Source organism: Heteronotia binoei, chromosome 17 (genome assembly GCF_032191835.1).
Source record: "Heteronotia binoei isolate CCM8104 ecotype False Entrance Well chromosome 17, APGP_CSIRO_Hbin_v1, whole genome shotgun sequence".
Lineage (NCBI taxonomy): Eukaryota > Metazoa > Chordata > Lepidosauria > Squamata > Gekkonidae > Heteronotia > Heteronotia binoei.
In genome coordinates, this window is record NC_083239.1 from 25,390,240 (window position 1) to 25,416,189 (window position 25,950).

The 25,950-nt window shown below is 38.8% G+C and overlaps 1 protein-coding gene across 1 annotated transcript in view; it reads left to right on the forward strand.

The window, feature by feature from the left end:
- Nucleotides 1–25,950, forward strand: part of EPB41 (erythrocyte membrane protein band 4.1) — a 103,338-nt gene that overhangs the window by 67,154 nt on the left and 10,234 nt on the right. The window contains exons 16-21 of the mRNA XM_060258514.1: nucleotides 3,758–3,799; nucleotides 4,436–4,498; nucleotides 8,778–8,957; nucleotides 10,048–10,104; nucleotides 21,131–21,583; nucleotides 22,743–22,871. Coding sequence (XP_060114497.1) covers nucleotides 3,758–3,799; nucleotides 4,436–4,498; nucleotides 8,778–8,957; nucleotides 10,048–10,104; nucleotides 21,131–21,583; nucleotides 22,743–22,871 — 924 coding nt within the window. The remainder of the gene's footprint in view (nucleotides 1–3,757; nucleotides 3,800–4,435; nucleotides 4,499–8,777; nucleotides 8,958–10,047; nucleotides 10,105–21,130; nucleotides 21,584–22,742; nucleotides 22,872–25,950) is intronic.

Consider the following 25,950-nt stretch of genomic DNA (forward strand, 5'->3'; position numbering starts at 1 on the left):
TCTTCTGGCAAAGGAGAGGCCTTGGACCCACCATCTTTCAAGTTTGGACAAATATTTCTCACCACTGTTGATTGGATGATCATGGATCACTGACTGATCACTGATAGCCCAAATTCTGCTTATCACTGGCCTTTTCCCCTTTCCTTATGTATCCTAAGCTGGTATATAATTTAGCGTGCCTTTCTCTTCTCCCATCTCTGCCAAGCTAGGTCACTCCGTATTGGCCCTTCTTGCTCCATTTAGCTTCACCTTCTGCTGGAGAGAGTTGCCTCACCTTCTTGGTGTTTCTTTGATAGCAGTATAAGTTTCCAAATGAGTTTCCCCTGCTTGGATTCCCTATAAAGTGCCAGGGCTCAATCAAAGTTGCATACTGGGTTCTTCTGCAGCATTATGTGGAAACTTGGAATGTGTTCATCAGTCTGCTTGGGTGTCCCAAAGTTATTATTTGGGTTGCTTGTGCAGTCAGACATCCTAATCCAATGTGACATTTAAAGACAAAGCAGTTGGTCACAATTGTGAGATAATTGTAGTAACTTCCACCTTGAACTGTGAAAGTTCTGAGGAGGGAAAGGAGCTATGCTCTGGACTTCCCATGTGATCCAGGGTTTTATTCAGAATGTAAGCTTTTGTATGCATGCATACCTCTTCAGACAATGGAATGGGGTACAGTGAGCAGAACTACATACAGCTGGTAGGCAGTGGTTAAGAATGCAAAGTGATACAAAGTTAGGGTCCAATGGCAAAACAGTGAGAAAAACAAATTGAAAGAATGTTTGGCCTGGATAGCATTTGCATGGGAAACCAATAAAAGGGAATAAAAACTGTCTGTTAATTGCTCTATTGTTACAAGTCTGGGTTTAACAGAAGGACATGTTTTTCCTAGTGATGTCCTTAGGCCTATCCCTAAGACAAATTAACAGCATTTACAAACTGTCGGTATATTGGCTTGCCCTGAATTCAACTAATAACTTTAATTGACAAGTTAAAACATCAGCTCAGTGTTCATATTCTTCATGGGAGGCAAGAAAGTCAAGACCCCAATTGTGCAGCGCTTTCAAGTAAAAGGTTAAGTAAGCTGTATGTTTGTTTCTTTAGATATATGTGCATGACATAGAATAATGAACATGATAAACTGTAGGTTTAAGTCAGAACAAACAAACACCTAACAGAGGTGTTCTATCCATCTTTTAGCATTTGCTACCACCAATTGTAATGACAGCTGGGGACCCTCTACAGGAGATGAGCATTACTATATTTCATGTCTGTCTTACAAGTTTCCTAGAGCATGTTGTTTGTTGGGCTAGATGGATCTTGGGTCTGATCCAGTAAGACATTTGTTGTGATCTTACAACTCAACAGTGGATCTGTTCTTATGGTCCATTTTTTTCTCTGTACCATGCTCCCCAAGTGGAGGCTCTCATATGAACTGCGATCTCCATGGTTGCATGTTTTCCAACTTAAAATTCTATGAGTGAAGGCATTTTCAACAGAGTCAAAACTGGAAGTGTAAACCAGCCTTCTAATTGTTCATGTACCTGCAAATGATTTTAAAAGGTTTACGGCATCAGTGGTTAGATTGTGGAAAGAGAAAAATATTGACTTTAAAAGATGTAATTGAAGAACTGTACAACTAGTTTATCGCTGTTTTTCTTTATTTATAAAATTATGCTGTTGCTGTATGGTTTTTCCTAGTTATGATTGTTGTATGTACTTACAAATTTTGATTGTTTCTTAAATTATTGGAAAGCTCCATTGTAAAGTGGTATGCAAAATAAATAGTTCTGCTTGTCAGAGAAGCTTTTGTTTCCTCAAACAGCTATTCCCTGGGCCACTTGGCAAGCTACTTCTCAATGTAAGGGGAATTTGATTAGTAGCTCATGATACTACACAGGAATCTACTGTATAAAGGGGGAAAAATAAAACATTCTCTTGGATGTGTGGCATTGGACATATATATTTGGATTCTGACCTAAAGTATTAAAATGTCTTTTTATAGAAAAGATAATTTGTTGGGTCAGAAGCTGTATAGAAGAGCTGACTTCAGAATCTGTAGAAACTTATTTACTATTTTTCTTACTACAGTACTTTCAGCAAAGTCATATAAACAGTATCAAAAACTGCTTTTTGAAAGTTCTCTACTTTTTAGAAATGGCTGTCAGTATGTGATGAGGATAGTTTGAAATTCTCTTCAATACAAGGAGCCTACAACCCCCAAATTGTCTTGGTTGTTTAAATCAACATGTGAAATTAACCCCCCCTTTTTTTGTGGGGAGGGTTGTTTGTTTTACTCTTATTGCCCCTTTAGGCTTGCTATGTCACAGTGCTTCATAGCTGTCAGAAGTCAGTGTCTACACCTGGAAGTCTTGGCTCCCTGGTATTCTCCCACTTTCTGAACCCTCTGTGCAAATACTGTTCTGTCTCTATGCCCTGTGTTTAGTTTTACGACAGATCTGTATTCCCCTTTGCTCCTCTTTTCTGCAAACTGGATCCAGAGATGTTTTTTCTCTCATGGAAGGGCCATCTTGTGGCAGAGAGTTGTATGAGATTAATTGAATTGACTCAAATGATGGTTTAACAGGTTCTAGCACAGTCATGATAACTACTGCAGAAGACAGCTTTGCACTGTGCAGCCTCATTTGCTAGCGCTTGTATGAACTTTTTATAGAACAGTGCCAGAGAATATTTTCCTTTTGCTCCTACATTCTTGGATCCAGAAGCATGTTTTTTTCACTAGCCATTGCTTCCTCACATTTCTGCTTTTCAGGCCATACCCTGCTTTGCACCATTTCTGTTAGCCATTGTTTCCTATGCACCTTCTCTGGTGTTGTTCATCACCCCCTCTCATCTACACACACCGCTGTTCCTGAAGCACGTATAAACTTTTTCTCATTAGCTACCTTTTCCTCAGTTCTTTATCTTTACTTTCATTTTCCTCAAGCCTTCTAAATGTTTCTTTTAGATTCCTTCTTTTTTGAATGCATGACCTCCTTTGCTCCCTTCCTTCATCCCCCTTGCCTCTGAGTTCCTTGTTCCTGAGTTCATATATTCCAGGAGCTTTTCCCAGTGTGCCCTTGATCAGTGTTTAAATGGCAGCTAAATTGACAACATTCATTTCCCTCACTGAAACTGGACTGCCAAACTGCTTTGTTTCTTGAGCAGCTAAGCATTCCAAATCATCCCATCGGCTCCACCTGTGTAGTACTAGAGCTTTCACTGCCGCAAGGGCAGCATGATATAGATTTCTCATAACATTCTTGTGTTGTTTTCTGTATTTGATGTTACAATTACCAGGAAGAGTTTATGAAGAAACATTGTTATTACCAAAACCTTGTACAGGAAACTTTCAGAAAATTTAGAATGTTGGGTTCAAAATTACCTTTCTTATGTTGAACTAATATTCACTGTAGGGTATTGTGTCACTTATTTCTGTACCTCTTCAGAGACTGCATGTTAATGGGTGCATGTTTACCCAGTGTTTCAAAAACAAATAGCTATGTTTTTGAAACTAAGTTGTCTTCAAGACCTTACTAACACGCAAAAAATGTTTTTACCACTTTATTTCTTAACATAGGTGGGGAAAATACATCTTAATGTGTCAGTACCCACCAGAAATGGTGACCAAACTCAGGTTTGTCTGGTTAGGTTGCTTGTATGTATTTTTTTTTCCTCTTTAAAAAGAAGACTGAAATACAGTTGAGTTTAAAATAATTAAATGAACCCACTTTTTTTGTCTTTTTAAAAAATTGTCACAAAACAGCAGCGTGCCGAAAAAGAGGAAGAACCGATAAGAATGAGGAAGGTTAGCAGGTTTTTTTAAAGTGCCATCAAATAAAACTGCCATATCACTCATGCATATGTGATGTATTTAAAAAGACAGTGTTCCAGATACTTCACAAACTTTTACTTTAATGAGTAGATACTGCTCATTTTCCAAATTAAATTGATTTAAAAAATCATATTAAAAGTATTGATTATACTTTGAATTTCTTATTTTTTTTAAACGAATGATTCCAGATAACACTTCAGGGAATGTGCAGTGCTTGGCTGCAGAAGTTATTTGGCAAAAAATATATCGCTGTAATGTTGAGAAACCACACAGCTCTGCCCAAAATTGTCTTCTACAGAAAATATTGGATGATTTCTTGTTGAGGGACAGCTGGTGATATATAGATAAAACAGTGAAGCCCTGGGGGAGCTGTCTTTTTAAAGGGAACCATTCCATTACCCTGTAATTTATGAGCAAGACCTTCCATTTCCTCAGATCCTTCACATGTTCTTGTGGCTCCATCCTTCATGCCCCATTGGCATTCCACTGCTCTCCAATTTGTTTAGTTAACCTTTTTTCGCTTTCCAATTTGCAATTCCTGCAAGAAAAACCTTTTAATTTTTTTTGTGCTTTTTTTGTTCTTCCCCTCCCCTTCTTTCACTTTCACAGAAAAGATCAAAGAGGCTAGATGGTGAAAACATTTATATAAGACATAGCAATTTAATGTTGGAGGTTTGTATGAATTTGAAGCTTTTTTCAGTAGCGTTTGCCTGGACCTTCTGCATTCTTTGCTGAACTCTTTTTCCTCCTCTACTGCTGTATTTGTGGGTTTTTTTGTTTCTTTGCTTTTTTGCATGCTGTTGCATGAAAGTGTTAAATATGCTTTTGCACGCCAACAATAAACATGACACTATGCAACCATTCTTCCTATCTGTTTTAGACTTCTTTTCTCTGGTGTATTTACTTGAAAATATGTGATTGGGATAGTTCAGCACTTCTGTGTATGATTAAAACACAGAACTTGATTATAAGTAGCAGTCTCCAAGCCAGGGCCTAGGAGACTAGGCTTTCACCAACAGTAAAAGCCATGATTTTGTTCAGCGCTGTATTTTGTGATTCCTTTCTGTTCCCCTATGGCCCCTGTGCTATTCTGAGAACGGATGTTTAATCTTGGGCTTCATTCAGTGCACTCCCCCCACCCCCCGGATCTTTCACTTAAGCTGGGTGAGCTGCTTCTTACTAGAAAAGTTTTACTTCCCCAGCAAGTCAAACTCAAGTCAGTTTGTGGGAGGTGGGGGCATAATAGATCTAGTGAAAAAGAAAATGCAACTCTGTTGAAGCCTAGAAAGCATGTTCAAGGCTGTAACTTGAGGAAGATCACCCCTGGCCCAGCCCCACATATATGCAGCATGTTGTGAGATCTTCTCAGCTATGCCTGTGAAATTGAAGAAGCCCAGGGTAAATGTAAATCTTTCAGTGAGATGAGGAGGGATCAAAATAATCACTAGTTGAGCTGCTTCTTGGCAAAACTCAGTGTAGCTCTGTACTATATTTAGAGGTGTCATCCCAGATTCTTCATCTGCATTGAAAATTTTACTTTTATAATAGTTTGGGGTTTTTTTTGAATGGAATACACAAAGTAGAATGTGATCACAACAGAATTTTCTTTGAAGGATTCTTTTAAAAGAAATGTGCACAGCTGCTTCCTTAAACAGATCAGAGATAAGTTAAGACATCTCCACTCCCTACCCACTCCACTGCCTTGGCAGAATGCCATTCACTGCACTTCTTGGAATCACCGGGGCATTAATTTGTTTTTGTCATTATGACTGCATGAATGTATCTTGGCTACATTGCCTTAAGATGTACAGTTCTTGATTTTAATGGGATCTCACACCTACTTGAAGTGCTGAACATGCCAATCATATATTTATTTTGGGGGAACATGTGGCTTTTTCTACCGGCACTGTTCCTATGTGTTACATGCTTTATTCACAATTACAGAAACAGCAGCTGATAGGAGTTTCTTGCAGTGTATCTCTTACTGTGCACTAACTACGTTTTGGACATTTAATGTAGTGGTTTGCAGCTTTTGGTTGGTTGCTACAATGCAGGGCTTTTGGACGTCGGAAAAGCAGTCTGTAATCCAGTTTGACAGGAGGTCATCAAGCAAGAAGCAGTGAAGATTTTACCCAATTTTTTTTAAATCCATCCTTAAAACAAATTGTTTAATCTATTATCTCCTCCCAGTAGATGTTTTTAACTTGATGCATTTGTCTGTTTTCAGTATTATTACTTTCCTGTTCTCATGTAACGTTCTTACCACATGTCACATGTGGTCCAGTGCCTATAACTAACTCTTTCTTATATGCCCTTTAAATATTTTGTTACAGATGTTCAGAAGTCACCAACAAAAGCTTGGCTAATCAGAGTTTGGGATGATTGCTTGACTTTTTTTTTGGCTCTGTTTGTTGGGTAAATAAGATGGGTTCCATTTGATTGTGTTTAGGAGGCAAAAAATGACCCACTGAAGCAGCTCACCTATTCAAATTCAGTGAGATGAGCACAGTAAAATTCACCTTGTGATGTATCTTGCTGGTGGTATTAAAAGTTCACCGAAAACATGATACTGTACAATAGTTTGTTTTTAAACACTTTCTGTATGCTTGTTGTTCAGTTGCACAGTCAAGTCCGACTCCTTCTGTATGCTTACAGTCCCTTAAAGAAAGCCCTTTAGAAAAAGGAAAGGAATGCACAACAAAGAGGGAAAGAGAGCTCCCTCCCCCTTGATTTATACCCTGCTTTTCTCTTCAATGGGAACCCAAAGTAGTTTACATAATTCTCTTCATTTTATTCTCACAACAACCCTGTGAGGTAGGTTAGGCTGAGAGTGTGTGAGTGGTTCAGAATATAAACTGACTTTCAGAGTCATAACACAGTTGCTTAAGGTTTTTTAAAATCAATTCTAAACTGTTGCTGCTTCTTTTTTAAGGCTTATTTTGTACATTACCTTGCTTACAAAACCAGAGCAAGTTAATATTTGCGGCCATTTGAAATGAATGTCTAGAATTTTCAGAGGGGGCACCAAACTGCCTCAACTAATACTGGTCAGCTATTTTTGAGTAGTGCATTTTGTCTGTGCACCCGCTATTTTAGAATAATGCAGTAATATAAAATTGAGGCTGGAGCTATACCACCTTTTTTCAATCTGCAGTTAGTAGTGTTGCTTTAAATATTATTAGCCAACACCTCACATTCCATGGACCATCAAGCTATTCATTAGCATTGTTAGCGCCCAGCTGTTATGTTTGTTTCAGGACATTGGTCAATATGCTCTCAAGCTGGCATTTTTTTACAGTTTTCTTCCCATTTGCTACTTGTGTTATAAGCTCTGGCCTCTACAGAAGTAGTTACTTAGGTCCCATATCCTAGACAGCAGGCACAAATATAATTTTGCTATTAAGCAGAAACATGCCGTCTGCTATCGTACATAAGGGAAGGAAAGTGGCATGCTATAAAGCCTGATCTTGTCAGATCTTGGAAGCTAGGCAGGGTTAGTATGTGGATGGCAGACCACCAAAGAAGACTCAGCAAAGGAAGGTGATGGCAGAGCACCTCTGCTTCTCACTTGCCTTGAAAGCTCCTTGCTGGGGTTAGCTAAAGTCTACTGCAACTTAAGATTCAGTTTACATGCTCAGAAAATGTATCTTGGGCAGTATCACCTCAGAATGAGTATAACCCAGTCTTTGAATATTGACCCTCAGGCGGAGCTCCCACAGGCTGTCCAGAATTTAGTCTAAGGATTCAGGGACTTAATGAAAGACAACAGTGTTTAACTGGATTCTGTTCTAGAGATTGCTGAAGGGAGTGCACATTGTACAAATGAAAATTCTAAATTATCAATGTATCATCAATCCAAGGCCACACTCCATTAAAATACCCTCATTTGAAATGACAAAGGGCAGAACTGTGGAAGCCATGTAGTAGCACTATAATGTAAGACTTCAAGCCAGATCACTATCGCTTTGCCTTACTCTCCTCAGCTGGTGGGCAGAGCCAGAACAGATATCTGGCCTGCACCAGTCCAGGGCTAAGTTCAGTTTTATTCTTTTTAGAACAACATCTCTACTACTTCAAAACTGACCCCTTTTGTTTGCTACTAGTCTGCTTCTGTTGCCTTCCGTAAGAAGACTGCAGGTTGGAATAGCATGGTGGAACATTCTGTTGTGCACATGTAATACTAGCATGCAAGGGAGTTCTCCCTGATACATTTCCCATAAACAGTGCTTTTTGCCATAAGGGAGCATTCAGCCAAGCAGGCTTCCTGCCTACCTTCTGAATAATCCCAAAAGAATTATTTTGTATGTTTGATCTTCTAAACATGTAACTCAAGTCACCAATTAATCTAATTGCATTTTATGCAGTGTGCAAGGAGGAGGTAACAATTTTCACCGTTTAAGTGTGTCATCCACACTTTCACTGATTTACCCCACCCTCCCCCTTTTAACAGTAAAAGTTTCTCTTTTAGCATCTAGAAAATATTGTTGGTGTAGCTTAAAACGATTTATGCTAATGCTTTGCAAAAAAAGGTGTATGTGTGTGGATGAGCTGCTTTTTGGTATGTTCAATAGTATATTGTACAGTATAGAATCAGATACTGTGATCATTCTCTTAAAATGCTAACAGTATTTGTGGTGCATTGGGGATTTATTATACTTTTAAAATCAATCAAAAATTGACTGAACAACAATAATGGTAAATTAGGTATGTTGAATTAATAGCTGAGAGCTTTTAAACGTTAGTGGCAACTTTTGAATTGAAAACCATTTAACTCATTAGTTGTGGGAGGGTGCTTATGCATCCCTCTTAATGTGAGGGGAGAAGAAAATATGTTCCCAATGCATGTTGTTCAAATAGCAAGAAGCCAAGTACAGCAAATTGTATTGCACAAAGGACTTGTACTTTAAAAGTCTTCTCTTGTTTTCTGTTTTACATTTTCTTAAAATGCTAGGATCTAGATAAAACTCAAGAGGAAATTAAGAAACACCATGCCAACATCAGTGAGCTGAAGAAAAACTTTATGGAATCTGTTCCTGAGCCACGGCCAAGCGAATGGGACAAACGCTTGTCTACTCATTCTCCCTTTCGGACTCTGAATATCAACGGACAGATCCCTACAGGAGTAGAAGGAGTGAGTACTTTACTTAATGGGGACTCCTGATTTCCCTGGCTTTGCTGTAGGAAACAAGGCAGCTCAATTTAATCTAAAGTATTGACTGTTTCATTGTCCATTCATTATCTGCCTTGAGATTTCGTGTTTCCGGTTCTTTGATGACAATTTTTGGTCATTGTTTGTGAATTGCTTAATTCTAAAACAAAGCCTTTTCATATCTGCTGCAAAAGTAGGGGACTGAAAATTGTGGGAAATAATTCTAGTGAGTTAGACTCCTTTACAAGCCTATATATGTGTGTAACTTAGTTGCCGGTTATTATCATGGGGCACTCCCTGTGGTAATTGGTTCGTGTCCCTGTACTAGCAATAAAACCATCAGGCTATAGTTTGCCAACATTATCAAACTTGACACTGGACTTGTAGTAATTGTGTGCAATATTAAATAACTGATCTTTAAATTAATTGTTTAGTGACAATTGAACCCTCAAGACAATAAAGTTTGTGATTTTGAATCATTGCATATGGTCAGGATTTTCCATGAGCCTGTTGGTTAATGGGGAGATGAAGGAGGTTTTATTGCAATTGGTTCAAATCACACTTTTGTTTGAATGATAAAATATAAACTAGTGCATTTCTGGTGATGACAGTGAAACAACAGATCAAAGCAACCTTCCTGCTTGATGTTGTTTAGGCATTACAGATGTTACATCATTGGAAGCGTTTTATTTCTTCAGCAAAGAGAACAGGGTAGATGAGCTCTCCCATGGCTGTCATTATACTTACCTTTTGCCTTATCAGCAATCTCCTTGAATGTCATTTCCCATGATCTCTGTTCACATGTCAGGTTCCATAATAATTTAGACAGGTGACTTTGCAACAAAAGAAATCAACAGTCATAATAAGAGGCTTCTGCAAACATTTGTATCTTAACTGCTTGCTAACATTCCATCAAATACAGAAGACAGAATGTGCTACTATAGTTTGCTGCTGTTAGAATGTAAATCTTGTCTTTCCCTTTTTATCATTGATCGTTTGTAAGTTTGGGGAGGAGAGTGGAAGCTTTCTATTTTTGTATCACAGACCACTAAACTTTACATGCTTTGTATAGGTCCAGGTCAAGAAACCCACATTTCAGTCCTGTGAGAGACAGGTTGGTGGGCCAGAGGTAAAACCGCTGTTTTGATATGTGCTTCTGAAGCAGACTTTTTTGCTATTGTAATGGCACTGAGCAAAAATCACCCCTGTCAGTACCCTCTATGACAGCTGCTGATTGGCGTTTTCTTTTTGGCTGCATTTTTAAAGTAATTTCATCTCTCACAGCGTCCTGATCTAACACCATGAAAGGATTTGCACCAATGCAAGCTTTTGCAGCGTTCAGTTGCTTTTTTACAGCGCATGGCTGGTTGACAGAGCTGCATGAAGATGTTGCCATGTATTTGGGGAGAGAGAGCAATTATGAAAGTTTAACTATACCCTGTTTTTTTTACGTTGTCTTCCTTTCTTTTTTCTGTTTTTTTGTTTTAACTCTCATGTTACTCTTGCATTCTATATCATTTCTTTTTGCTGCCCAGCCCCCTAGCTACTTTCTCCCTGATACCCATCACTTGGGGGTGTGCAAAGACCCTGTCCCCAAATATCATGCGGATCAAAGAAGACTGACTCAATTAAGAGAGCTTAGAGCCAAATTTTTCCTTTCATAGATAGCACCATTTGTCAAAGAGAGAAAACACCCTGTGATTGGTTTGAAGCAAATTTCCCACAAGGGTTTTTTCCCCCCTCCCCAGTCTAACCTCATTTTATCCCCACATAGTACAAATATCTAACTATACATTCCTTAAACACCGACACAGATGAAGTAAAATGTGAAAGAAAGTTCCATTCTTTGTAACTTCAGTATTAAAAACATGAATATTGCATATTTTTGTTTTTTGAGAACATGAATACTTTGCACTTTTTTGATGGACAAATTTTGATACTATCTACCATGGCAGTATCCACAAAACTTAACTATATTTGTACTGCTGTTCAGGTATGGATTCTAATGAAGAACTAATGCCATTTTGAAGATCAATATAGCATAGGAAGTTATGACACGCTTTATATGGGGTTGTTTCTCTTTTTTTGTAATCTAAAAATATTAATCTTTCTCATAATTTAACTGTTAAAGGTGTATTTTAGCACCCAAGCAGAATTAATATGAAATGAATTCTGTAGAGAGATTCATTAGTAGCCTTGGACAAGTTCACACAGTCAGAAAGCAGCTTATTTCTCCATGGAGCCTGGTCCCTTTATGCAGGATTGAATGAAGAAAAGTGTTATCCCATGACCACTCTGTGGCAATTTTTTTGTGATTTTGTCCTTGCACATCTCCAAGTGCCATCTGAGCATTTTCCATCTGTCATTTTGTTCATCTCTGTCTTTCTTGATCTTCTACCATGAAAGCAGACACAGGAACGTCCTCTGTTAGTGCAGGATGAAGACAATATTAAAAACCAAGAGACAGCTCCTGTGGGAACTTTGCTCCAGCAAGCAAATGAAGAAACCCAGACAAAGATTTCTATTCCAATTCCCGAGGAGCAGAAATCACTGAAAACATGCCGCCTGTATTCTGGCGCTTTACATTCTCTGCGCATTCGCTTTATGATGTCTTTCTTAGTGGTCCTTGCACTGACTGTGTGGTGGCTAGTTTTTCTGTGATTTTGGAATGGGGAAGGGCGTCATTCGTATGAAGCATCAGAACTAAAAACTAAAGCTCTTCAACTCTTGGTTGAACCTGCTGTATCTTCTTGCAGATGAATTCTCATTCTCTCTAGTTCTCTCTTCTAGGGAGACACTTGAAACTCTTTTTAAAAAAATGTATACAGTCTTTCTGCTTGACAACTAGTTTGGGATACTTGGAAAAAGGCAAAGTGGATTACAAGGAAAATTTCACTGCAACAGAGTCTGGAGTTCCGCAGTCCCTAAGTAAAATAAAACTGCTGAGCATGTAGCTGCTCAAGTGCTTTCTAAAATGTCTGAATGTAGTCAGTAATTATTTGGGCCTTTATAAATGTAACAAAACAGCTTGGTGAGAGACTCACCCTCAAAAGTCTTTTAGCCTGCCCTCCTTAACGTAATTCAGTCTTTGGGGGAATTGAAAAAGGACAAAATTGATAGCAAAATGTGTCTTATTATTTATTGCAAAGTTGATATATAACACTGCCTGTTCTAAGAAAGCAGAATAAGTATATAACTGCCAACCTGTAATTAAACAGAGTTTTATGGTTGTGACTGTCAGGAATAATTCAGCCAAGTAGGTTTTTATACATGTTTTCCAGTCTGGAGAATTAAGATTAATTCACTTAGAATAAATTGAAGATCAGTCTTAATGATATTTCCTGTATTTGTCCTGAAGGCAGTGTTTGAAACTGTGACCTGCTTATCAATATGACTTTATGGGGGATGAAGGAAGATAATGGGAACAGCCTGCGCAGGAAGTGATATTTGCATTCACAATGCAGCACTGAGTAGTTTTAATCTGTGTCTGTTTGCCTTGTGTATAAAATACTACACCAGTATTCATCTGTGTTTATTTTTCTTATCTGTATTAATCTCCTCTGGGTAAAAAAGATGGTAATATCTGGTTTCTCAAGGGGGGGTGCTGTGGGATTGGACTGGTAGAAAACCAATAATCTTGTTAGAAGCAGTGTTTAATAATTATAAACTGGAATTGCTCTCTTATCCCAAGTTTAGTTCTTTCTGTGCTTTTATGTTGTTGTATCTATTTTCTGTGTCATTTTTGCTTGATTGTGTTTCAGTGTAACAGTTTTATGTATATTGAAGTAGCATAAATATGTTACTCATTGATGTGTGAATCTGGGGGGTGGGGTTGCATGTTTTTTTGTTTTTCTAGGAGTTAAGTGTCTTTAAACATTGTAATACAGAATATGTTCAGATTGTAATTTTGACCTCTTAACTGCTTAATTGCATTTGTTATGTGGTTTTTGCATCACCCAAATGTAACTTTCTGGATACCTATCTGATATTAAGGTTCTTGATATAATTTTAAAACATAATTATAAAGTCCACATTTTGCCTGGTCACTGATGCACTGTGCTGACCTAGATGAGGGGGATCTTGTGCAAGTAGCATATGTCGAAAGTTTCACATATTATTTGAGAGCAATGTAATATTTAGCTAACTAATGTGAGAAAGACAGGATGTGTTGTAGCCATAGTGATGGTTTGACATTTTGGGCAGGCTGCTAAAAGAGAAATAATGTTGACAATTTGGTAAAAAGTAATTCCACTGATTTATATTTTGTGAATATTTTTAGATGAACCTTCAGACACACTATGAATGAGGTGTCATGAATATCACAGGGGAATGGCAGCAGGGAAACTGCATAGGAAATTGTGTACATGTATTTTTAGTTGCAACAGTATTAAGTTGTAGACTAGGTTGTCATGTAACAGTACTGGAGAAAACATCTGCCCATGTCATGTTACTTACAATAATGCTCATTAATTTTGCTTGTTAATAGTTAACATCACTCCCTATTATGCTGCTTAGAACTCTATATTCAAAGGTAGACTACTTTGACAGAAAGCAGTATCAATATTGCAAGCACTTATCCTGACTATGAGCATCTCTTCTTAAACTAAAGCACATACTGTGTTCTGATAAGTGAAGAACTAGACTTACCTTGTAATAGTTTGGTGTAGTATAGAATGTCTTTGCTCTGACTTGGGAAATGAGACTTGTAAAGCAGAAAAAAATACAAGCTGTCACTGGCACAAGCCAATTCTTCCTTAGAGACAGAATGCAAAATGTCTGAGAGGGGGTAATAGGATAGATCAGAGGGGTAAAACCCAATGGAGAACAGTAAGGGTAAATCTGTCATTAAACCTAGAGGATGGCCTGCAGAGAGGTGGTGAGAAATAAGGGTCATGTAAGCTGGGGAGGAATGCAGAAAAGCAGAAATTTCAGTATCTGTTACTTGACTTCATTGTTCATCACCATATTTATGGTATTTCTGTGCCTCCTCTTGAGAGTCTTGCTCAAGGCAGCTTGCAGTTAAAAACAAACCATTAAAAACAAGCCAGTGGACACAAACAGCCCAAAAACTGTCCATAAAGCCGAAGCAGACCGTTAAAAAGCTGATAAGATAAAACCCTCTAATGAAAAGGCTAGGTAAAAAGATTGCTTTGGCCTGGCACCAAAAAGAAAATATAGTAGGTGTCAGGCAAGCTTTAAAGGGGTAGGTGTTTCAGATAGTATGGGAGGATACAATCCATCAAACTTAAGCTTGCTTGCTAGTGTTTCATTAATAGGAATAGTATTGTTTTTTAAACAAACAAACTAAGGTTCAAGTTCCATTTTCTAGCCTCTGTGGTGCACTGGAGAGGGGAGGCATCAAAGAGACTGATTATGGAAATTTACTACTTACAAATGTTGTTATTTCTGGACATAACTACTGGTGTGAAACTAGATACTATAGATGGTTATGAATAGAAAGATGAAAAACCAGGTATCAAAGATTTTAAGGGAATATCTTAATTAAATCTGTTCTGCCCCTGTGTGTTTTGCATTAAAGGGAGGGATGAATCACCCATTTATTAGCTAGCTGTCTTCATCTTAGTGCTGATCATGAGTATGCAGGGAATATCTGCATTAATAAAAATAGGGTCTGCAATGTATTTGAAATATATAGAAGGTAATGAAGAATCATTCTGTAATACTTTGCAATTGAATATTTCATGAGGAAATTATTATTGCTGGCTTGATGAAGCCTACATTGGTGTTTATTTTTTAGTATGATTCTAGTTTCATGAGTGTGTTTATACATGTATGTGTGGATGTAAGTTTTACATTTATCCCAAGCATTTTGCTGTGGGTAACTATCTAATAATAAAAGGACTCCAGGTTTGCAGAAAATAATTTAAAAAAAAAAACTCTAATTGGAGATTAACCTCTCTCCAAGTTAATAGTGACATCTCTGATATAGCAACCCAAAATGGCATGCAACCTTTGGCAGCAGCAAGCGGAAGTAAATGAGTAGGGGAGGCAAACTGCAACTATCCTGGGGGGCGAAGAGGGCTAGTAGTTGTGGCAATGAGGGTGGGGAAGGGAGACCCAAGTAACAGCATAGAGGAAGTTGAAGCAGGAGTGAAGAAATTAGATTTCCTGTCCCTTGCAAATCTTCATGGATGAGATCTCCCTTGTGCCATAAAAGCCTATATTAGAACAGTCAATTTAAAATGAATGATAGAGGTAGTCAGACTTCTTAATGTGTATACGTGTTTAACATTTTTGGCTGCCATAATCATGGCCTATGTAAAATGATGTGGCTGTATTTCTGAAATAATTTTGTAGTTTGGTATATGTCTAAAGAAAAGTGAATTCCACAGTTCTGGAGAAGTGATTGAGCCACTCTGTGTGCTCTTGCTGGCCCAGCTTGGTGAGTGAGTGAATGAATGGTACACAGGTGGTATCTTCAAGATAGTGCTCAGTTGGTGATATATTTTCAAAAAAGCAGGATCGAATCTACATGCTTTTTGAGGGGGGGGGGGCAAAATTAAAAAATGATGCGCCCTTAAGGGCCATTCTATCTTATGGTCCCATAGAATACAATGGACTCCATACCCAACTTGGTGCACACACCCCCCTCCATCGGCGCCCGGGGCAAGCACCTCCCTCTGCCCCCCCCCCCCTGCCCCCTAGATCTGGCCCTGCAAAAAAGCTTGATCCTTTGCAAGGGGAATGCATGAAAGGAGTTAAATTGGATCCATAAAACTGGAGCTTTTTCATCCTGTGTGTAAGCTGCTTTTAAAAAAATCATTAATATTAACTAGCTGAATTATCCAAATCCTAGAAAGATAAAGGCAGGTTGAAATTTTGGCAGGTAGTTGAAATTGTGGATACTGATGATTCTCCAAAAAAACCACTCGCCTTGTAATCATGTCTTATTGATTTCAGTGTAATATGCTTGTTAACTCTTAAGTAAATGTTTTTCAAAGTACAGTCCTTAACAGTTATGCCCATCTAAATCCACTGGATTTGGTGGGTTTAAAAAAGATGTCACTTAGTTTAGGATTGCACTGCAAGTGTGTGTCATAATCTCTTTGCATGAAGATAACTGATCACTTCAACTGACTCTAGCTAAAACCTGGTTCACTGTTTGTTAAATTAGCCTTTTTTTTGTTGGCTGACTGATCCTCAGAGAGGTTAACACACTATTGGTTACAGTCAATTAAAATATTTGCATACTATGCAGATCTACAAATCACATATTTAAATGATTGGTAGCTCTTGATATAAAGAACTTACCCTTTTTCTGTTTAAAAAAGGGAGGGGGAGAATTAAAATTGCATTGAATTGTGGGTCTGTGTTTTCTGCTTGATAATACTTCTTGCTCAGGTATTTTAGCTGCCATATTGAGATTGGAGGTTGTTCGTCAGTTGGTCTTTGGAATTTTCACTGGTGAGTGTGCTGTATTATAAAGTTAACTCCTCAAGCGCTGATTGTGCACCTTTAAGGCACTTTTTCAGTATGTCTGCTTCTGCACAATACTGGGGATAACCTAATATTAACATAATATCCCATTAGATACTTACAACACCAGCTGGTCAGGATTTCTAAATTAACTTTTTTAACTATAGAAAATTTGGAATATCTAATTAAGTTTATATCAGCTAGTAATTTATGTCTAAGGGGCTACACTTATTTTAGGCATTCTCTCATCTCTATGTAAATACAAATTATGTGATGGGCACAGCACATCTTCTAGATTATTTCATTGCAGGATTTGATCCCACTTATTAGTTTATCCCCTGCATTTTTTTTAATTCTAGTGCTACTTGATAACACAATTGCAGGTCTGATCCAGACCCCCATCAGGGATGGCCTTCTTCATGCACTGTGATGTCAAGGCCAGCACTGTGCAGTTCTTTGCATGCAGCTACCAACAGCAGTAGCAGGGATAGCAAGCTCTTACAAACATAGTATATCCATGGGCACATCAGAACTGTGCGTGAGGAGTCTGTGGCCACTAGTTATCACTGCTGGCATTCAGCTGTCCATGGGTGGCAGCTTACAAAGCTAGTTAAAGAATTCTGCATCTTGGCTCGCCTTCTTTCAAAGCAGTATCTGTGGCTGTAGCAAAACTGCCATGGTATGGTATCCCAGTGTTGAAAGCCAATGACCTGATGCTGTAGAGCCCATCTAATTAGCAGAAGTGGAATCTTCAGCACCTAAATTCAGGCCATTTTGCTTTTTAGAAAATATACCAACATCTTTGCAAAAAAAATTGGAAACTTGGTAAGATCAGATATTTTTAAGTTTGTGCATCAGTATTGTTCAACAAATAATATGGATGACCAACAGTTTGGTTTGTGGCTCATATCTGGACTCCTAAGATTTTATATGTTCCCAGGAACCTGATGATTCTGTATAGTATGTTTTGGATGTATTGGAGAAGCTTGTTTCCCCAAGCCAGATGGCTAGCCTCTATTTGCCCTAAATTATGCTCTTAAAAATGAAGCATTGAAAACCTTCCTAAGGGATACAGCAATGTTCCTTTGCAGGACATACTGATGAACCCCGAGCAGTTGGGTATGTAACGTAGCTAGCCACCCATTCTTAAGAATCCTGCTATCCGTGATATAAAATATCTAATTATGTATTTGTTGGGGTGACTCTCTTCTCAGTGAGGTGGACACTAGTCTCATGGAATCAGTGATCAAGAGTAAATGCTTTCCACCAACTGATCTTACCAGGTTTTTTTCCTCCTGTGGATTTGCATGTGGCTGACCATTTACAGATGTTCCTTTATTGAAACCTTTTGGGCTGTAAATATTATTTGAGTATTTCTACAGTTGTTCCAGACAAAGTTGCATGTCTTTGCAAAATATTTCCTAAGATCAAGGCATTTGGACAATTACCTCTAATTCATATAAGTTTCTGTGAGTCATATTGAGCTCAGTTTGTTCAAAGTTTCCATAACAAAACTGCCTGACTGGTTTTAAATATCAGTCAATCAACTATCAAAAGTGTTGCCAGCATGTTCCCTGAGAGAGCTTGCATATATTGGTAGTAACCTGAAACATAGATCAAGCACAGAGTTCCTACTGCTGGAGCAAAGAAATGCCTTGGCCTCTGAAAGCCAGCCTTGCCCTAAAGAGCTATCGACTGCAGACATTGATACAGCTGAGCTTGGGAAAACCACTAGGTAGCACAGAGGTGCCACACAATGTGCTTTGAAGGGGTGAAGTTGAGGGTAGGATTATCTACATATTTAATGTGTGGTTGAAACTGCTTTGAGAGCAGCCCACTTTCTAGCAGCACCGCATGTTTTTTTATAGTGCAGTGAGAGTTATAGGAAAATCTTAGAGGTCTTAAGAATAAGTCTGCATAGTTCTGTCTTAACTGGAGCTTGTTTTAACTATTACACTGCAAGCAGAGATTTGTATCTCAAAAACTAGTATGCTGAATAGTATCAAACTGCTACAGTCAGAATCCTGGGTCACCAACGTTTCCCATGTGAAACGGCTACAAAATTATTTTCTGCTCCGTGACTTGAGTGCAGGCTTTGGATATTACCTGTTGAAAGACGCTAATAACTAGATCTTATGTGCTACTCAGAAGTTAATCTTGCTGAGTTCAGTATTGCTTCCTCCCAAGTAAGTGTGTATAGAAGGGCAACCTAAGTAGTTCTTCTGTTTGCAATGAATAACAACAGCACACCAAGGAAAAAAGATAATTCAGAATGCAAACAAAACACACACCAAACATCTGCCAGGGGCTTGGACTGGGTAGGTGAATTTGTAGTTACTAGTGAGCAAGTAGTCTTGTGTCCCTTTCTCCATTTATTGCTTTAGAGGAAATATGTGATTCTTGGTGGTTTCTTTTCCCTTTATTGAATAAAACAAAATGTTAGAATAATTGTTTTGGCTATTAGCCATGATGATCCTGTAATAGCAAATGTCATTGATTGTCTTTACCTACAAATTCTTGTACTTCAGTGTAGAAAATTTAGTGTAGAAAAATATCCCCCTTTAAAATTGTAGCCTGCCATCTGGGAATGTAGCTTGTGGTACTCCCCTCAATCCAACCCCCATTAAAACAATTGACTTATCCAGTGGACAGTTGGGGAATGGCTAATTTTGTGCACATCTTCTGGTCTTGTGCATGTTTTAACTCTTTGTCTTTTCTTCTATCACTATTGCTTTCCTTCAAGTTCTGACTAGCTGGCTCGCAGAGATGTACGACGACCTAGTTGAGAACTTTCTAACAGGCGCACGATGGAAGACAGAATAGCACCAGCCTTGGTTAAATCCTCTGGCTTGGCACAGTCTTCCAAAGTATCTCAGGTGCTATGGACACACTTGCTTTCTTTTAGGAAGACTGGATATCTTTTTGTTATGCACCATTTTTTTGTACTGTCACTGACTTTACTCTAAAGAAAAAGAGTTGGTGTTGCAAGGGTTTTTAACTGTAGCATCTCTGTAGTCAGGTATGACACCCAAAGTTAAGACAAACATAGCCATTATGAATAGTTAAAGGGGGGAAGTGAATTGGCATCTGGTGTGATGTGCGCTTCACACCTCCTGTAGCTACACAGCATGTGTTTTTTTAATGTGGTGTCTGTTTGTTTGAAATTCTCTTGGTATTAAATCTCCTACCTTATGTCTATTTGAAAAACGAGATATGCCATGCCTGTTCTTCAGCGGTCAAGGTGACTCATGGTTTTCTCTACAAAAATGGGAACCACTTCTCATTAGAATTTTTACCATGGGGAAATTGTCCCCTGCCCCTGAAATTATTTCAAGAGACAACCTCTTTAGGTAACACTTCAGTTCTCTAGAAGAAAAGTCTTGTTGGATCAGTCTAAAGGCCCATCAGGTTCAGCATTTTGGCCAACCAGCTGCCTCTAGGAAGCCTGTAAGCAGGAAGCATACTGCTGGTAGTAGATATCCATTATGACTAGCAGCCATTGGCAGCCCTGGCCTACCTGAGATTGTCCACTCCCCTTTTAAAAGCTTTCAAGTTCACAGTGAGTTCCACAGTTTAACAATATGCAGTATGAAGAAGTACTTTATTTTTTCTGTGTTGAATCTTCCACCCTGGATATTCGTATTTTGGGAGTGGGAGAAAAGCTTCTACCTGTCTACTCTTTAGGATTGCAAAACTCCAGGTGGGGCCTGGAGATCAAGTCTCTTAGATAAAATGGCTGTTTTGGAGAGCAGGATCTATGACATTATACCCCACTGAGGGCTCTGCCTTCTCCATGGCCCTCCCTCCCTAGGCTTCACCCTCAAACCTCCAGGAATTTCCCAGGCAAGAGTTGGCCGCCCTACCACTATGTCCATGCCATGCATAGTTTTATAGACCTGTATCATGTCCCCCCACTTGCTTTTTTCCATGCAAAAGAGCCCTAAGCATTTTAACTGCTCCTCGTGGGTCAGCTGTTCAGCAATCATTTTGGTTGCTCTTTTCTGCACCTTTTCAAGTTGTGCAATATTTGTAGGTGTTGTATTGCACTGTATATTATAGCTTCTGGACACTAATTTTTCTAATAGCAATTTTTTCCTATGAAAAGATCTTATTAAAGTAATTAAAGTAAAGTAATCAATAGCAAGGGAAAGGCAAACCTTTCATATTTTGTTTTAGAAGGGATGGTCATCGGATTCAGGAACTGATGGAATATAGATGCAGTGAGAATACCAGCCTGGCATATGTTGTTGTATGCTTTCTGTGCTACTGATACTTGTGGTAATCCCAAAAGAATGTATTCAAGATCACATGGCCCTAGTTCTGGCATTGTTTTCCTTCCGGCACAGAACAAGTGGTGGAGCATGGTTGAGGGGGTCCAGCAACACCCAGTTCCTCTCCTGTCAGAAGGCATAATTTCCATTGAAATGCTGCAAGTTAGTATAGTTGGAGGAGATGATCATTTTAATAACAGCTAGGCCTGGGATAACCATTCCAGCAAAATGAGAAACTTATGCCAACTGTTCTACTCCAGCTGTAGAAGACATTTTCTCATGTTATGCAGAGCTGTCAATCCCAGTGTGTCTAGCTGCTCATAAAGTAGTCAATCTGAAAATGTTTGGAGTCCAGAGACCAGGTGTTAATTTTGCCCTGTTTCCAGATCCAATACACCTTTTTCCCTAATTCTTTCTGGCCTTTTTCATATTTGTTTTCTTTTTTAGAGCATGAGTGACTCTTCCTTCAAAGAGGATGAGGATGCAGTGGCAGAAGGGAAAAATATTGCCTCCAGCTTTGAATGGGAGGTCTCAAAGCACTCAGTAGGCTTTAGTGAGAGCCCAGTGTCAGCTACCCAGGAGCCTGCACAAACTCATGAAAATGACACTACTGCTTCTATAAGCAGCAAGGAGGAGGTGGAGGAGGGTGCTACAGCTCTCGCTGAGAGTGAGGAAGACCTAAGGAGTGAAAAGGGATTTTATTCAGATGTGGAAAAACAGACAGAGGTGGAGATCTCTATAATCCCTACTTCACCTCCAGTGCAGACCCATGAGCAAGAGGAGGAGGCATGTGATGTGGAAAAGAAACAAAATTCAAGAGAACTACTTAGAAAACTAAATGAAAACTATCACAGCTTAAATATTGATAATGAATTTCCTGCCCTCATTCGCTGTTTCCAGGTAGTAAATACCCATTAAAAAACATCTCTCTTCACAGTTTCCTCTGTTTTCATTTTCTGGAATTGATCCCCAAGCACTGCAGCAAGCATATGCCACAAAACCATGAAGAAGGCTTATGTTTTAGATTGCCTGAAATGATTCCCCAGGCTAATCAGATGCTTAATCTCATACAATTTGCACAAAACGAGTCTCCATTTCTTCACCCTTATACTAAAATGGCCTACTTGGGAGAAGAATGCATTCTCTCAATTGAATCATCATGTATTGCAAAGATAGGGAAACCTAAAATAATTAGCTATGTCTTATGTGCCTGATGTGTGTTGTGAATAAATTGCAGAAAATGCAGAACAAAAAGTCACTGGAGTCTCAGGTCTTATTCATCTGGTCAGTAGTCATCGGATGTGGGAGCGTTCTCAGATACACTCACACAAAATTCCTGTCCAGTCATGATGAATATCTTGCCTGCTTCAGTGTTCTGACTATTAATATTATCTATTAAGGTACCTGAACGTACTAATAATCAAGGTGATATCAGATTTAGAAAAGGTGGCTGGGACTTGACTGAATGGGTAAAGCCTTCTGATGTTCTTGCTAATATTACATTCTCTTTTTGGCTAATTATCAAGTGGTGGCACAACTGATCTTCCTTTTTCTGTTATTTTTGAAATACACATATCATATATGAAGATCTGACACTGATTTAAGAAAAGCATAGTGGGCTTCACATTTTGCACAACATAGGTCTTGTCTCTGCACTCACGTAAATATTTTCCCTCCCGTGTAACTTAAATCTGTTTGCCTTCTGAGCAAATTACGGTATTGGCATGTAGGCTGAGTAGAGCTCCACCAATCAATAGATATCCACCCCGAATATTTTGTTTGGCTTATTCTTTAGCTCTGAATCAATTTTCTTAGTTTGCAGAAATGGCTGTGTCTGATCAGGAACTGAGAGAAAAATGCATTAACATTTGCATTTTGTCACCAGCTGGAACAGTTAACCACTTTTGATGTGTGATTTGAGTGCAGTTGAGATTAACATTGAAATTTAGGAAGTGAGTCCATTCTGCTTTTGTCAGTTCAGTATCAGAATGCTTCTCACTGAGGGTAATGGTATATAATAATGCTAATTGTGTTTTGTTTCTGAAATCCTATTTTGTAGCCACCTCTTGTGAAGACTCAGACTGTTACTATCTCTGATGTGTCAAGTTCTGTGAAAAGTGAAATTCCAACTAAAGAAGTTCCTATTGTCCACACAGAGACCAAGACTATAACTTACGAAGCTGCACAGGTAGGAAGTCTTGAATATGATGGTACTGTAGTATAGTTTGGATTTTCTGATGCACATTAAAGAGTAGAGATTAAATTTTTGACTAAAAATGCAAGCTCAAACCTTTAGACTGGCAGACAGTCCCTAAGTATATTTCTTTCACTCCAGAGTAAGACTGCACACTAAGTAAAGGGCCTTGCTTTTTGTGCATCCGTAGAAGCGCATAGTGTCCCATCGATCCCCAGTTTTGTATCAAAACTAAACAAAATTTTTGTTTTTAGCAGTTACTCTCTGTTTCACTCTTATTTCTTAAAGCGAAGCTAGGTGAGACATATAAAAATCCATCTTTTGCATTTAAAAAAACCTTTAAAACAGCTGTGGGAGAGAGGAGTTGGAAGCAGTGCTGAGGGAGTGTATGACTAATTTTTCCCCTGTGTCTTTTTTGTTTTGTCTAAAATGTCTCTTCAAAGCTGAACATGCTTGTATGAAGGTCTACATGTTTTTCTCCTATGTGACAAATAGGACTTTTAGGGAGGCCTTTTAGATTGATAAAATGGCTTGGAGATGAACTTCTGGATACCCTTGTCGCATTGCCACTGCTCTGATCCAAGTTAGACTTTCCAAAGTTACTTTGATCCGTGCTCCTCCAAACCCTGTAATGGATTCCAGCAGCCAACTGTTTGAGGGGCCTAGCAATTTTTAGAAATACATGCAAAAGCTTTCTTTTTTCACAGGGTTTTCCCAGATGTATTTTTTAAAATAATGTTTCTGACTTGTCTACTGGGACCTGTCAAGAGTTTTATGGACTGTTCTACTGTGTTGTTTGTTACACTGATAAGGTTTTTACTCTGCATTTACACTTCCAAAACATTAGTTGAAAGGATGGGATATAGATGGACAAATGAACAAATGTTTGCGTCAGACATTCGCTTTCCTGTTCCGACTGCTGCTTTTGATCTGTAAAGCCTGAAGTCTTTAGGGACAGTTTGCTGTTGTGTATTCATCCTTATTCCCTGAGATCAGTTGATTTCCTGTTCTGCATTCTGTCCTTGACTCAACTGAAGTTGAGGAGGATACAAGGCAAAGCTTTCTTAGTGGCAACACCTACTCTGTGGAATGAACTTCCTTGGGAGATATATCTGACTTCTCCTTTGTTGCTTTTCTGTCAACAGTTGAAAAATATATTCATAGAAAAATGCCTTTAAAAGTAACTGTAACTGCCAGATTAGATCAGACCAAAGGTCTGCCTTGTAATTATGTATTTCTTTTTGCTATGCCTTTCACACCAATAGGGACCCAAAGTGATACAGTTTTCCTCTCCTCTGTTTTCTCTACACAACCACAAGCATTCTATGAGATAGGTCAGGTGTCCAAGGTCATTCATAAAGTTAGGTGTCCAAGATTGCTCATCATGTTTTCATGACAGACCAGGGATTTGAACCTGGGTCCCTCAGTTCCGAGTTTGACACTTTAACTACCGTATCATGCTAGGATCCTGTTTCCCACAATGCTTCTGAAAAGCACACAAGCAGGTGAAGAAGGTAATAGCTCTCTGCTCATGGTTGTGCCCCCCCCCTCAAAAAAAAATTTGTATTAGGTGGGAATTTACTTCTGAACAGAGTAGTTCCATTCAGCCTGGGGCTGGTTTGGCTTCTCCTGCAGCCTGGTTTAAATGGGGCTGCAGGAGAAGCCAGCTCCTGGATCTGCGTACCTCCAGGCAATCACTTCCCAAGGCACAGAGATCCTGGCTAGGACAGCTTCTCTTGCCCAGTTGAGAAGCCAGCCTCAAGCCAAGCCAGCAGGAACAGTCTGCTTGCCCCAGCACAGTCGATCTTGACCCTTGGGCTGTCTTCTGTAGTCACTTTATAGGGACTGCAGGAGAAACCAGGATTTTTTCAGGTTTTTTCTCCCCTGGTTTTCCTGAGAAAACCCAGATACATTTGGGATGCCAAAATATACCCAGAAAATACTGATAAGGTGTTTTTTGGGTATATTTTCAGTTTGAGTAGATTCAAATGCACACCCCTAGGTGGTAGAGGGAGCATATTAAAGCATCCTTCTCTACAGCAACATATGTTGAAATGCTTTTATATATAATAATTGATTTATACGTTTTTTAAAAAGTATTCATGTTAGATTCATGTTAAAAATTCCAGAATGTGATTTGGTGACCTCTTGCTTAGGGATTTACTTTCTGAGAGAGAAGTTCTGTAGAGCAGGGGTGGCCAACGGTCACCTGCTGGCTGGGGCTGATGGGAGTTGTAGGCAGAAAACATCTGGAGAGCTACTGTTGGCCACCCCTGCTGTAGAGAATAACTTGAACAAGTTGCTGCTGAGTACCCAATTGCTGTGACAGCACTCTATTACCATCCTTCAGTAAAGCCCAGCTGGCCAGTTTCCTGTTTTGTTTCAACAACTGAGTTTATAGAGGTTATGAATAGGACTGGAAGATAACCTGTTAAGTCATATTGGGAACCCACAAACATTGAATTATACCTCAAACATGATAGTTGCATTTTTAAGTGTTTGGGAGGCTCTGGAATATTTGACTTGCATGGAAGCTGCTTCCACCTAGTGGCTACTCTGTAAGTATCATATTTGACATGTCACAGAGTTCTTCAGATCCTCTTTTTAGTTTCTTTTTTAAGTCAACAAGTCATCCATCTCAGAATGAACAGTATTTGTGTTAAATTTTGGAAAATCTGGCATTTATCTGCCAGTATTTAGGCCATGATATTTAAAGGATGTATGCAATGCTAATCATAGTTCAGTCTGTTTGATGAAACCAAATCCATTCCCTTTCTCCAGAACTACAGCCTCTTCTTATTTTTTTTAAAAAAATTGTTCTTAATGAACACCTTGTCTCCCCCTCTGGTACGGGTCTTTTCCCTCTTTATATATGACTATCTGAAGGGAGATTGGCCTACAGCCCCGTTGGCCACAGGAAGTGTTGCTAGTACACAGCCTAGCAACATTCATTTATCAAACAGACATGGATATCCTGATCTCATTCTGATGAAGCAAAGTATTCTTGCTTAATGTGTATTAAGCCCAAGTGCTGGGTTAAGGTATTCTTAGGTCTTTGTGATTCTTTTTGAGT